Source organism: Mesoplodon densirostris, chromosome 3, assembly GCF_025265405.1.
Source record: "Mesoplodon densirostris isolate mMesDen1 chromosome 3, mMesDen1 primary haplotype, whole genome shotgun sequence".
In the NCBI taxonomy this organism is placed as follows: Eukaryota; Metazoa; Chordata; class Mammalia; order Artiodactyla; family Ziphiidae; genus Mesoplodon; species Mesoplodon densirostris.
Genome location: NC_082663.1, coordinates 137024496 through 137038656, shown reverse-complemented (window position 1 = coordinate 137038656; position 14161 = coordinate 137024496). Strand labels below are relative to the sequence as shown.

The 14161-nt window shown below is 44.1% G+C and overlaps 1 protein-coding gene across 3 annotated transcripts in view; it reads left to right on the top strand.

Moving 5' to 3' along the window:
* LOC132485566 (transcription factor SOX-30-like) overlaps window positions 1-14161 on the top strand; it is a 97634-nt gene that overhangs the window by 61174 nt on the left and 22299 nt on the right. Inside the window, exon 3 of one of the 3 annotated variants that reach the window (XR_009531416.1) lies at window positions 6977-7065. The exons of 1 other annotated variant lie outside the window; for it this stretch is intronic. Coding sequence is in view for 1 of the 2 variants with exons in the window: in XM_060092103.1 (XP_059948086.1) it covers window positions 6977-7475 (499 nt within the window). In the remaining variant the exon portion in view is untranslated. Of the gene's footprint in view, window positions 1-6976; window positions 7476-14161 lie in introns of those variants that run through there. One more of the 3 variants, XM_060092103.1, reaches the window with a different exon arrangement.

The following is a 14161-nucleotide window of genomic DNA, read 5'->3' as shown; positions in this document are numbered from 1 at the left end:
TATAATTCGAATGTTGGTGCATTGAATGTTGTCCAAGAGGTCTCTGAGACTGTCCTCAGTTCTTTTCATTCTTTTTTCTTTATTTTGCTCTGCAGCAGTTATTTCCACTATTTTATCTTCCACCTCACTTATCCGTTCTTCTGCCTCAGTTATTCTGCTATTGATCCCATCTAGAGTATTTTTTATTTCATTTATTGTGTTTTTAATTGATGCTTGATTCATCTTTAGTTCTTGTAGGTCCTTGTTAACTGTTTCTTGCATTTTGTCTATTCTATTTCCAAGATTTTGGATCTTGGAAATAGAATCTTGGATCATCTTTACCATCATTATTCTGAATTCTTTTTCAGGTAGACTGCCTATTAGCTCTTCATTTGTTAGGTCTGGTGGGTTTTTATCTTGCTCCTTCTCCTGCTGTGTGTTTTTCTGTCTTCTCATTTTGCTTATCTTACTGTGTTTGGGGTCTCCTTTTTGCAGGCTGCAGGTTCGTAGTTCCCGTTGTTTTTGGTGTCTGTCCCCAGTGGCTAAGCTTGGTTTAGTGGGTTGTGTAGGCTTCCTGGTGGAGGGGACTAGGGCCTGTGTTCTGGTGGATGAGGCTGGATCATGTCTTTCTGGTGGGCAGGTCCACGTCTGGTGGTGTGCTTTGGGGTGTCTGTGGACTTATTATGATTTTAGGCCACCTCTCTGCTAATGGGTGGGGTTGTGTTCCTGTCTTGCTAGTTGTTTGGCATAGGGTGTCCAGCACTGTAGCTTGCTGGTCGTTGAGTGAAGCTGGGTGCTGGTGTTGAGATGGAGATCTCTGGAAGATTTTCGCCGTTTGATATTATGTGGAGCTGGGAGGTCTCTTGTGGACCAGTGTCCTGAAGTTGGCTCTCCCACTTCAGAAGCACAGCACTGACTCCTGGCTCCTCAATTTGGGATGATTTGTTGTCTATTCATGTATTCCACAGATGCAGGGTACATCAAGTTGATTGTGGAGCTTTAATCCGCTGCTTCTGAGGCTGCTGGGAGAGGTTTCCCTTTCTCTTCTTTGTTCTCACAGCTCCTTGGTCTCATCTTTGGATTTGTCTCCGCCTCTGCGTGTAGGTCGCCGGAGGGCGTCTGTTCTTCGCTCAGACAGGACAGGGTTAAAGGAGCAGCCGCTTCGGGGACTCTGGGTCACTCAGGCCGGGCGGGAGGGAGGGGCATGGAGTGCGGGGCGAGACTGCAGCAGCAGAGGTCGGCGTGTCGTTGCACCAGCCCGAGGCGCGCCGTGCGTTCTCCCAGGGAAGCCGCCCCTGGATCCCGGGACCCCGGCAGTGGCGGGCTGCACAGGCTCCTGGATGTGCGGTGTGGACAGTGACCTGCGCTCGCACACAGGCTTCTTGGCGGCGGCAGCAGCAGCCCCAGCTTCCCACGTTCTTCACTGGGCTCCGCGCTTTCAGCCGTGACTCGAGCCCGTCTGTGGAGCCCCTTTAAGCAGCGCTCTTAATCCCCTCTCCTCGCGCACCAGGAAACCAAGAGGGAAGAAAAAGTCTCTTGCCTCTTCAGCAGCTCCAGAGTTTTCCCGGACTCCCTCCCGGCTAGCTGTGGCACATTATCCCCCTTCAGGCTGAGTTCTCGCCGCCAGCCCCAGTCCTCTCCCTGCGCTCTGACCGAAGCCCGAGCCTCAGCTTCCAGCGCTGCCTGCCCCGGTTGGCGAGCAGACAAGCCTCTTGGGGTGGTGAGTGCCTCTCGGCACCGATCCTCTGTGTGGGAATCTCTCCGCTTTGCCCTACCCAGGTGTGTGGGGAGTTTCTTGCCTTTTGGGATGTCTGGTATCTTCTGCCAGCGGTCAGTAGGTGTTCTGTAGGAGTTGTTCCACGTGTAGCTGTATTTCTGGTGTATCCGTGGGGAGGAAGGTGATCTCCGCGTCTTACTTTTCCGCCATCTTACCCGGAAGTTGGTAAGCTTCTTCTATCTTGGATCACCTTTACAATCATTATTCTGAATTCTTTTTCAGGTAGACTGCCTATTACCTCTTCATTTGTTAGGTCTGATAGGTTTTTATCTTGCTCCTTCACCTGCTGTCTGTTTTTCTGTCTTCTCATTTTGCTTATCGTACTGTGTTTGGGGTCTCCTTTTTGCAGGCTGCAGATCCGTAGTTCCCATTGTTTTTGGTGTCTGTCCCCAGTGGCTAAGGTTGTTTCAGTAGTTTGTGTAGGCTTCCTGGTGGGGGGACTAGTGCCTGTGTTCTGGTGGTTGAGGCTCGATATTGTCTTTCTGTGGACAGGTCCACGTCTGGTGGTGTGTTTTGGGGTGCCTGTGGCCTTATTATGTTTTTAGGCAGCCTCTCTGCTAATGGGTGGGGTTGTGTTCCTGTCTTGCTAGTTGCTTGGCATAGGGTGACCCGCACTGTAGCTTGCTGGTCGTTGACTGAAGCTGGGTGCTGGTGTTGAGATGGAGATCTCTGGGAGATTTTCACCGCTTGACATTATGTGGAGCTGGGAGGTCTCTTGTGGATCCATGTCCTGAAGTTGGCTCTCCCACTTCAGAGGCACAGCACTGACTCCTGGCTGCAGCACCAAGAGCCTTTCATCTACCTGGCTCAGAATAAAAGGGAGAAAAAGTTGAAAGAAAGAATTAGTAGAAGAAAGAAAGAGAGAGAGAAAGAAAGGAAGAAGGAAAGGAAGGAAGGAAGGAAGAAAGAAAGAAAGAAAGAAAGAAAGAAAGGAGGGAGGGAGGAAGGATGGAAAGAAAGAAAGAAAGGTGGGAGGGAGGGAGGAAGGAAAGAAAAAGCAAGAGTGAATGGAAGAAGGGAGGGAGGGAAGGAGGAAGGAAAGAAAGAAAGAAAGGCAGGAGGGAGGGAGGGAGGAAGGAAAGAGAGAAAGAAAGGCGGGAGGGAGGGAGGAAAGAAAAAGAAAGAGTGAAAAGAAGAAGGGAGGGAGGGAGGAAGGAAAGAAAGAAAGAAAGACAGGAGGGAGGGAGGGAGGAAGGAAAGAAAAAGAAAGAGTGAAAGGAAGAAGGGAAGGAGGGAGGAAGGAAAGAAAGACAGACAGGAGGGCGGGAGGGAGGGAGGAAGGACGGAAAGAAAGAAAGAAAGGAGGGAGGGAGGGAGGAAGGAAAGAAAAAGAGTGAAAGGAAGAAGGGGGGAGGGAGAAAGGAAAGAAAAAGAGTGAAAGGAAGAAGGGGGGAGGGAGGGAGGAAAGACAGAAAGAAAGAAAGAAAGGAGGGAGGAGGAAGAAAAGAAAAAGAAAGTGAAAGGAAGAAGGGAGGGAAGAAGGAAGGAAAGAAAGAGAGAAAGGGGCGGAGGGAGGGAGGGAGGAAGGGACGGTAGGAAAAATAGAAAGAGAGAAGATAAAGTAAAATAGAATAAAGTATAAAATATAGTAGCATTATTAAAAATAAAAAAGTAATTATTGAAAATAAAAATAAAAAATAAAAAAAAACGGACCAATAGAACCCTGGGACCTATGGTGGAAGCAAAGCTATACAGAGAAAATCTCACACAGAAGCATACACATACACATTCACAAAAAGAGAACAGGGGGAAAAATCGAAAATCTTGCTCTCAAAGTCCACCTCCTTAATTTGGGATAATTCGTTGTAAAAAGAGGAAAAGGGAAAAAATCTTAAATCTTGTCCTCAAAGTCCACCTCCTCAATTTGGGATGATTCACTGTCCATTCATGCACTCCACAGACGCAGGGCACATCAAGCGGACCGCAGAGCTTTAATCCGCTGCCTCCGAGGCTGCACAGAGAGATTTCCCTGTCTCTTCTCTGCTCTCACAGCTCCCGGGTCTCAGCCTTGGACCGGGCCCCGCCTCTGCGCGTAGATCGCTGGAGGGCGTCCGTTCTTCGCTCAGGCAGGACGGGTTTAAAGGAGCCGCTGATTCGGGGGCTCTGGCTCACTTAGGCCGAGGGGAGGGAGGGGCACGCAGTGCGGGGCGGGCCTGCGGCGGCAGAGGCCAGCGTGACGTTGCACCAGCCCGAGGCGCTCCGTGCGCTTTCCCGGGGAAGCCGTCCCTGGGTCCCGGGACCCCGGCAGTGGCGGGCTGCACAGGCTCCCCGGAAGGGGGGTGGTGGACAGTGACCTGCGCTTGCACACAGGCCTTGTGGCGGCGGCAGCAGCAGCCCCAGCGTCCCACGCCCGTCTCTGGGGTCCACGCCTTCAGCCGCGGCTCGCGCCCGTCTCTGGAGCTTCTTTAAGCAGCGCTCTTAATGCCCTCTCCTCGCGCACCAGGAAACAAAAGGGAAGAAAAAGTCTCTTGCCTCTTCGGCAGCTCCAGACTTTTTCCCCCGGACTCCCTCCGGGCCAGCCGTGGTGCACTAGGCCCTTCAGGCTGTGTTCACGCCACCAACCCCAGTCCTCTCCCTGCGCTCAGACCGAAGCCCAAGCCTCAGCTCCCAGCCCCGCCCACCCCAGCGGCCGAGAAGACAAGCCTCTCGGGATGGTGTGTGCCTGAGGCCACCGATCCTCTGTGCGGGAATCTCTCCACTTTGCCCACCACACCCCTGTTGCTGTGCTCTCCTCCACTACTCCGAGGCTTCCCCCTCCGCCACCCGCAGTCTCTGCCCGCGAAGGGGCTTCTAGTGTGTGGAAACCTTTCCTCCTTCACGGCTCCCTCCCACTGGTGCAGGTCCCGTCCCTATCCTTTTGTCTCTGTTTATTCTTTTTTCTTTTGCCCTACCCAGGTATGTGGGGAGTTTCTTGCCTTTTGGGGGGTCTGAGGTGTTCTGTCAGCGTTCAGTAGGTGTTCTGTAGGAGTTGTTCCACGTGTAGATGAATTTCTGATGTATCTGTGGGGAGGAAGGTGATCTCCGCGTCTTACTCTTCCGCCATCTTCCTGCCTTCCCATTGACAGTTTATCAGTGATGACCAGGTGTTGCAGACTTTAACCTCTTGTTTGGCAACATAAATTTTGACATTTAGGACATCTTCATTATACTACCATATAACTCTCTATGCATCTGATTTATCTGATTTTTTACCTCAGGCCAAAATGGTGCTTGACACATGTTAGTTGCTTAGTGAATATTTGTTTAGTTAAATGAATGCATGATTTTATCACCTCACGCCTCACTGGTACCCCCTATTTTATAAAAATATCTTTGGTAGAAAAGAACATTTGTATCAGCTAAAAGATGAGTCCCTTCCTTCTTCAATAACTGAAATAATATCATTGTTCTCTATGGCTCCTATAATTTTTGTTTCCTTTGCCTAAAATGACCATACTTCTTTCCTGAGGACTAAGAGCCTCTTGTACTGTACAGGGAAAAGAAATCTGCGTCAGTGGTAGATTTTAGGAGCAGATGTCTTGAGTGCAGTGATAATTCAGTGAATAAAACTGAGAGATTTTACAGGTCAGCCTGGCTTCATAGTTGCATAGAGAAGGAGATTTTCCTTATACCAGATGAGTGGTAGAGGTTCTGTCAGCTATAGGTTTATTTGTTAGTTTGTTTTTTCTTTCATCTAGTCATACCTTTCTTGACTATTATTAACCAAGTTCTGTGCCAGGTAATGGGGATACAAAGATGAATTAAACTGTTCCTGCTCTTGATCTCCCAGTTTTGTGATTGTGGTAAGGGTGGCAGACCTGCAAATTTACACTATTTTATGATATGTGATAGATTTATAGGTTCTGAGGGAACCTGAAGAGGGCAATTATGTTTGACTAATCAGGAAAGGCCTAAGGCCTGTGCCTCACAGATTGGAGGGCTCGTCCATGTAACCCCATTAACTGAGAATCAGTACAGCTTCATCTACACCCTGCTCCTGTGTTGCCTCTACTTCACTGGGTCAGCGGCCAACTTGAAACAGATATACCCCTTAATTCCCTACCTCCAGGTTTAAGGGGGAGGAGGGGTAGTTATTTGACTTATCTGGAGAGAAGGAAGGAGAGGAAGGTGTTACCTGGCCAAGGCTGAGAGAAGATTCACAATCCTTTTGGCCTCTGACGGAAACATTTGTAACCACAGGGTCTGTTCTTGGACTGCATCTTCTATATTAACAGAGACCTAACTGCATTGAAATAAACTAGATCATGAATCTATTGCTTTGGCTTCTCTCTGTATCTCTGTGGAAAAGTTAAATTTAGGCTAAGTGTGTCATTTGGATAACTCAGCAACTCGGTCAGCAGTCCTCTCTTCTTCAGGATCAAAAAGATCAAATATATGATTATTTCACTTGCCTCTAAAAATCCTGCTATATCCATCATGCCCTGCTGCGATAATATTCCTTTCTTATCTGTCACAAATTGCTGACCTATGGCAAGTCTTAGTCTCACTTGGGAATTTCCTTACGTATTCATATTGAATGCAATAAAGCAAAATAATTTGACCGATTGTTTGTTTAGTTTTTTTGCAATTAAAAAATTAAATGTCATTTATAATTTAGTTTAATATAGAGAAGTATACCAAATAAAAGAAAAATGACCCATACCACTATGATGAAACCTCTATTAATATGTAAAATAAAATTGATATATTTAGAGAATAGAAAATTCAAATAGTACCAATAGGTATAAAATGAAAGTCTGGCGTCCCACGGCACTGCCCCCTCTTCCAGATGACCACCTTTAAAAAGTAACCACTATCAGTAGTTTCATATTATTACTTTTAGAAACATTTATATATATGTACCAGCATTTGTGTGTATTTGTCTTTCACTCAATCACTCGATCATTTTATTCATTTATTTATTCATCCAAAAAATATTTTTTAAGGGCCTATTCTGTGCCAGGCAGAATGTTGAGGCCTGGGGATACAGTAGTGAGCAAAACAGAAAAGGTCTCTCCTCTTATGGCACTTAGAATCTAGGTGGGAAAGAGAGACAAGAATGTAAAACAAATAAACAAGATGGCTTCAGTTTGTTCAAGATGCTAAAATAGAGTGGTGATGTTCTTAGGTAAGGTGGTTAGTGAAGGCTTCTGGTTGTGCAGTTTATTAAGTTCTGCTGAAAAAAGACAAATATGCAGTGACTCGGTTCATGCCTGACCCATGCTATTTTTATTTCCAAAGGTGAAGCTCCACCTGCCATCCAGCTGCCCACACCTGCAGTCCAGTGCCCAAGCCCCATCTCACTTTTCCAGCCGAGCATCTCCAGTACTGCCCAGGTGGCTGTCCAGGCTCCAAGTTTGCCCCTCTGTCCACCACTCCCACCCCTTTGGGAGGGCTTTGCTGGGCCCTCCCAAACAGACACTCATCAGCTGCATTCTGGAGCCAGTCACTCTGTGAAGAGACCCACTCCTGTCTCTCTGGAGAGCACCAGCAGGATTCCAACTAGTGCAAGTACTGCCCACGCCAGATTTGCAGCCTCTCCCATCCAACCTCCCAAGGAATATCCCAGTGTCTCCACTTGTCCCAGAAGTGCTCCAATCCCCCAAGCTCCTCCTATTCCACTCTCACATGTCTGCCAGCCCCCTCCCCTCGTCCATGCAGCCACATTATTTGGGACCCCACCGCGATTCTCTTTTCATCACCCTTACTTCCTACCTGGACCTCACTACTTCCCATCAAGGTAAATGAACAATTTATTTCCTTTCACCTAAAACTACTTATAGCTAATGAATTTTTATCTCTGAAGGCCTCTCTTATTTACTGAAAAAGGAACTTCCTCATTACTGCTTGGGATCTATATAATTTAGATTAGTGACTAAATAGGGGCCAAGCAGTGAACATAAATACATGGAGGGGCCAGATGAGGACTGGGGAAGCCAAGGAGAGTGCACGCCCCATCTTATGGGGCAGCTGCTACTCAGTTCCAGCCTACTGTTGCCGCATGAGAATACAGGCGCCAGTGTTGTCAGGTCTGATTTTTCTCTTGAAACAATAATCAGTTATATGTGACCTTAAGATCATTTAGTCAAACCTCCTTATTGTATAGAGGTGTGGTTCTGAAACTTTCATATATATATATATATAAACCACATGTGATCTTGTTAAAATGAAGACTCTGAGTCAGCAGGTCTGGGGTACAGTAGTTTCCTATACTGAGTTATAGTAAGCCTAATATTCTGCATGTCTAACAAGCTCCCAAGTGATGTCAATTCTGCTGATTGTGGACCACACTTTGAGTAGCAGGGATATAGAGAGCACTTGATCTAAGAGGTTAAATGACTTGTCTGAAGTTATATGCCCTCTCAGTGCCCTTTTTAACAAACCAAAACGTTTCTTATGTAAATTACCAGTAAAGGAATTTATTTTCACAGGGAAGTATCTAGGGAAAACAAATTTGTAACTTTTCATTTTGGAGTGATAGAATTTAACTTCTTTGCAAGCATTCTAATAGAGTGGCATTAAGCTCTAGTCTTCAGTTGCTGTTAAGTGTGTAGACAGAGATGGTTTCTGTTGAGAATGGAGTGTTACATGTTTAACACAATCTTTTATGGTTACTTACTTAGAAAGTAAAACTACTCCCCACTTGGGTACCAAGGCCTCAAAGAACTTTCAAGGTATATATTATGTTGCTTCAATTCATAATGAGATTGCTTGCTTTCAAGTCCTTAGCCCAGAACTGGAAGAAAGTGGAACTAGGGGATCAGATGAAGAGAAAGGGAGATTTTGCTATTTGTTGTTTGTTTTGTTTTTCCCAATAGGCTCTTCTTTAATAGCTTTCAGAAGTCTTTTAGTTCAAGAAATCAAACTTCAAGAGACTCCTAAGGCCAGGGGTTGATAATCTCTTCTCATTGCTATTTCCTAGGATCTGTTGTTATAGGAATTTTAGAGAATTTTACAGTGTTTTTGTTAGTTATAGGAAGAGTGCTAAGGACATAGCTGGAATTTAATAAATGAGTAGGTTTGAGAAGATCAGCCTTAGTTAGAACCTCGAGGTCCAAGAGCTAAAACTGTGGAAATTTTGTCTTTGTTACATATTTCATTTTGTAATACAGGAAAGACTTAGACAGTATTTACTCACATTAAAGGAGAAAAAGAGGCATCTAGAACAGGTTGTGTACCACAATCTCACTCTAGTTGTTACTGTTTTTTCTTTTTAGCATTTTGAGAACTTGGCATTTTTATCTGTAATTCTCACAACAATCCTTTGTTTTAGGCATAGTAATCCCTTGACTTTTTCAGATAAAGAAACTGATCAGCTGTTAAATAGCTTTGTTAAGGTCACACAACTAGTAAATGGCAGAGCCAGTAGTCAAACTTAGATGTGCTGTCCGATTTTGAATTCCATGTTTGTTTTTTTCACTGTATCAGTAAGGCTTCTCAATATAATGGCTTCTCTTGATTGGTAGCTGTTAGTTGCTAGCAGAGAATCACATGGAAAATACATACTGTATTTTTGAATGGAAAAATCATGTAGTCAAGTAGACTTTTGGGCAGGAAATGTTTCCTTATATAATAAATAGATAAAATCATAGGAAATTTATCTTCCTTACTCATGACAAGACTTACGGGATTTAGCTGTTAATGTACAAATCATCTGATTGTTTAAAGAACATTTTGAAAAGAAACTCTGAAAAGTATGTCCTTAGAAGACAGAAACTATGCCTTTATCTTTACTACCATTATTGCTAATTAATAATAATGCTATTAAAGGAACCAAATGAAGTGAGTTGGTAGTTTTATACTGAATTTTATTTCATGTAAGAATGTCAAACAAGTACATCAGCTATAAACATTAAGTTGCTCCTAACTTCTACCTGTATGTGTGTGATGATAATTTTCCCAAGGATATGGATGATCTTATTTATGCTTGTTTAGGTAGTATATTTCAGTAAAATCCAGCCTGGCTAAATAACAAAATTAATTGATTTCCCCTCAATTTTTCTATTGTCTCTTCTCCCAACTAATAATAGATTCTTCTATAAAGAATATTTCCTCCCCAACCTAATCCATTGATGTGGATCCATTGATGTGGATCCATGATCTAATCCATTATTCAACCATTTCAATACTGTAATTGTAATGACTTTTGACATATATATTAAATATATACCAAATATACATATTTGATATTTTGCCCTGTGTATCTAGAGTAAAAATCAAGGAGGTTAGGCAGTTTAATCAAGGAGTCACTTTATGAAACAGATGGACACTTAGAAGTGCTGATCCCTAGCTGTGAGGGCTAATATCCTCCTGCCTTCAAATATTAACCATCTTCATACTGTGCTTATTGAGACACTCTCTTTCTGTACTACATTAATTTCTTCTTGTTTTTTAAAATTAATTAATTAATTAATTATTTTTTGGCTGTGTCGGGTCTTCGTTTCCGTGCAAGGGCTTTCTCTAGTTGCGGCGAGCGGGGGCCACTCTTCATCGCGGTGCATGGGCCTCTCACTGTCGCGGCCTCTCTTGTTGCGGAGCACGAGCTCCAGACGCGCAGGCTCAGAAGTTGTGGCTCACGGGCCCAGTTGCTCCGTGGCATGTGGGATCTTCCCAGACCAGGGCTCGAACCCGTGTCCCCTGCATTGGCAGGCAGACTCTCAACCACTGCGCCACCAGGGAAGCCACACCTTTTCTTCTATTCCTCCGCCTTCTTGTAGTGTTTATACTTTCATATGCACAAGAGATATCTGGGATCTTCATTCTCTTGGCCATTGAGTAAATAAATGTGTTCAAAAAGTGTATTGCAGGGCTTCTCTGGTGGCACACTGGTTAAGAATCTGCCTGCCAAGGCAGGGGACACAGGTTCGAGACCTCGTCCAGGAAGATCCCACATGCCATGGAGCAACTAAGCCAGTGCGCCACAACTACTAAGCCTGTGCTCTTAGCCCGAGAGCCACAGCTACTGAGCCCACGTGCCACAACTACTGAAGCCTGCGTGCCTAGAGCCTGTGCTCCGCAACAAGAGGAGCCACCGCAATGAGAAGCCCGCACACTGCAATGAAGAGTAGCCCCCGCTCGCCGCAACTAGAGAAAGCCCACACGCAGCAACAAAGACCCAATGCAGCCAGAAATATAAACAAATAAATTAATTAATTTTTAAAAAGTGTATTGCAGTTAGGGATATAGAAAAGATACGAATGATAATGGGGAATTTATTAGCTTGAAATGTATAAAAAATATAATCAGACATAGCTATATCTATGTATCTATTAAGGAAAGTAAGCCCAAAGAATTCTAAATTTGTGGGATTATATAGCATCTTAACTGTAAAATTTTAGACCAACAGATCAAAAGTTAAAAGCAATTATCCTTAACCCTTGTTTGGTTTGTCCACCTATTTAAGAATTTAATTGAAGTTTTGGACCTATTTTCTGTAATAATGCACATCTACATACATATACAATATTTTGCCTAATCCTTACGGAGGATAGAATTTATAGTCGCCAAACATGATAGATTTAGCTAATATGGAATACCTTCTGCTGTAACTAACTATAAATGTTGAATTTAAATATGAACAATTTAACACCTAGCTGAAATCACAAGAAAGGAAAATAAATCCCCCTTTGTCAAAATGACAAATGAGCTGAAAACTAGTACAGCGGTCCTGGGGGTAGTTTGCAGATTCAGATAGTCTCAGCATTTATAAACTTGGGTTTTAATGCCTACATAAGGAGAGGATGTGAGGTCATGACTCTGCTCAAGGTGAGGAACTGAAATTAAAACCTCTTCATAAAGCTAAGACGCTAGAGGACTTCCCTGGTGGCGCAGTGGTTAAGAATCTGCCTGCCAATGCAGGGAACACGGGTTTGATCCCTGGTCCAGGAAGATCCCACATGCTGCAGAGGAACTAAGCCTGTGCACCATATCTACTGAGCCTGTGTTCTAGAGCCCACAAGCCACAACGACTGAGCCCACACGCCACAACTACTGAAGCCTGTGTGCCGAGACCCCGTGCTCCGTAACAAGAGAAGCCACTACAACGAGCAGCCCATACACTGCAATGAAGAGTAGCCCCCGCTCGCCACAACTAGAGAAAGCCTGCACACAGCAATGAAGACCCAATGCAGGCAAAATAAATAAATAACTTTTAAAAAATGGTAAGACCCTAGAAAGGCCTCTCAACCTTGATAAAGTAATAGAAGATTTTTATCATTGACCCAGAGAAAGCACAAAGGAAACTTGTTTTTATTCAGGGCTATATATGGAAAAAAGTCTTCTGTTAGAAATCAAAACCCTAGGTTATACTGCACACTGGTTGAGAATCTGAAATCAACCTATCCACTTGATAAACTGAGAAGTTAGGGATTTCCCTGGAGGTCCAGTGGTAAAGAATCCACCTTACAATGCAGGGGACGTGGGTTCGATCCCTGGTCAGGGAACTAAGATCCCACATGCTGTGGGGCAACTAAGCCCACATGCCACAACTACTGAGCTCACATGCCTCAACTAGAGAGCCCATGTGCCACAAAGTACAGAGCCCATGTGCTCTGAAACCTGTGTGCCACAGCTACAGAGCACACGTGCCCTGGAGCCTGTGCACTACAACTAGAAAAGAGAAAAAACCCACACGCCACAACTAGAGAGACGCCCGTGCGCCACAACGACAGATCCCTCATGCCTCAACAAAGATCCCACGTGCCACAACTAAGACCCAACGCAGCCCCCCCATAAAATAAATATTAAAAATAATAAAAAAATAAACTGAGAAATGAACACAGAAATTAGTTCTTGGATGACTTACCTGGGACAACTATTGTAGAGGAACACTTCCACCATTCAAGCCACTTGGAATTTCCAAAGGGAGAAAATTGTTATTAAAGGTGAGCTTTAGAAAATTACGGAACACGAGGAAAGTATTCATTAAGAACAAGAGTCAGTAGATGCTACAAATAGGAGAAATAACACCCCAAGAACTTGAAATAACTGAAATTCAGGGAGAGACTAAAAATCAATATTTCCAATGTTTAAAGAGGACTTCTGTACCAGCCAAGATGCAATATAAGGAACTGTATCTACCCTCATCTGAAATGATAAAAAACAGACAAAATATATGAAGATATGGTTTTCAAGACACTATTTACCAGGCAATGATTATGAATGATTATGAAGATCCCTGAGAGACAGAAAATAAATGAGGTAAGCCTTGCAATCTAACCAGCTTACTGACCTGGAAACCGTGGCACAGGGAGGAGAAACACAAGCAGATCCTTGCAGACTCCCTGAGTTGAGGAGATGGAGCTAAGAGGCCAGTGAAACCAAGTCAGTTAGAATTCTCAGGATAGAGTACTGGAGAGAAGAAAGCTGCACAGTGCAAGAACTCTGGATCTCTGCATAGGTTCCATCTTGAGTATTCAGCTGAATACTGATCAGTGTATGCCTGTGAGGAAAATTACCCAAGGCTAGTGGAAAAACTACTTGAAAAATCAGACACCAGTTCCCAGCAATCACACCAGGCTGGAAATCGTTCCTGTTCTCACCAAACAGATTGGAAAACCTTGATGGGGTATTAAATACTTAGAGAGTCTTGTTTCAGCTAGGCCTAGACTAAAACTTTTTAATCAACTTTTATCTAAAAACTTTTATCTAAAAACTCTTAAGATCTGAAATGATCAAACTGTCTTCAAGTAATTAACTGCATCCAAAACAAAGCTCAAGGATATTAATAGAAATAGTATGATTAAAAAGGTAAGTGAGAGGGAGTTTCATTTCTGGGTTGGCAGCATGAGGAGCTCTGTGAAGCTGCTCCCAAGCAAACAAGCATAACTGGTGAAAACTGTTTTTAAAAACTAACCACTTAAATTCTCTGGGCAGTGTCCTAAGGGCATACAGCAAATGAAGAAACACTTATTCAAGAAAACATCCTAAAACTTGGTGAGAACAGCAAGAGTCTATGACCCTTGAGCCATGACAAATACCATCCCTCCCTCCCACCTTCAGTTCATCTGGATGGAATGCCAACTCTGGGTGGGTATGGCCAAGAAGGTAGCTCTCACACCCCTCAGCTCCTAATCAAGGGATACAATATCTTACAGAGAATTGTAGCATTTCTCCTAATCAAGTGATACAGTATCTCACAGAGAATGGTAGCATTTCTCATCCTCTCCAGCACTTGAGTTAAAGAAACTAAGTTGATGGTGAGTGTGACCAAGAGGTTGGGGGTTCCTTTTCTTCGCTCAGCCCCTAGTAACAGGATAGCCACTCAACTCTAAGGATGACAGGCAGAGAATACTGTAACCCTGAACATGCTTGACCCAGGTCACTTGTAGAAGAGATGTTCTATGCTGGCAGAGGCAAGCCAAGAAGACCAGAGATTTTGCCATAAGAACAGAGAGCTCAGAAGCTTTCCCCAAAAGGAATTTGACT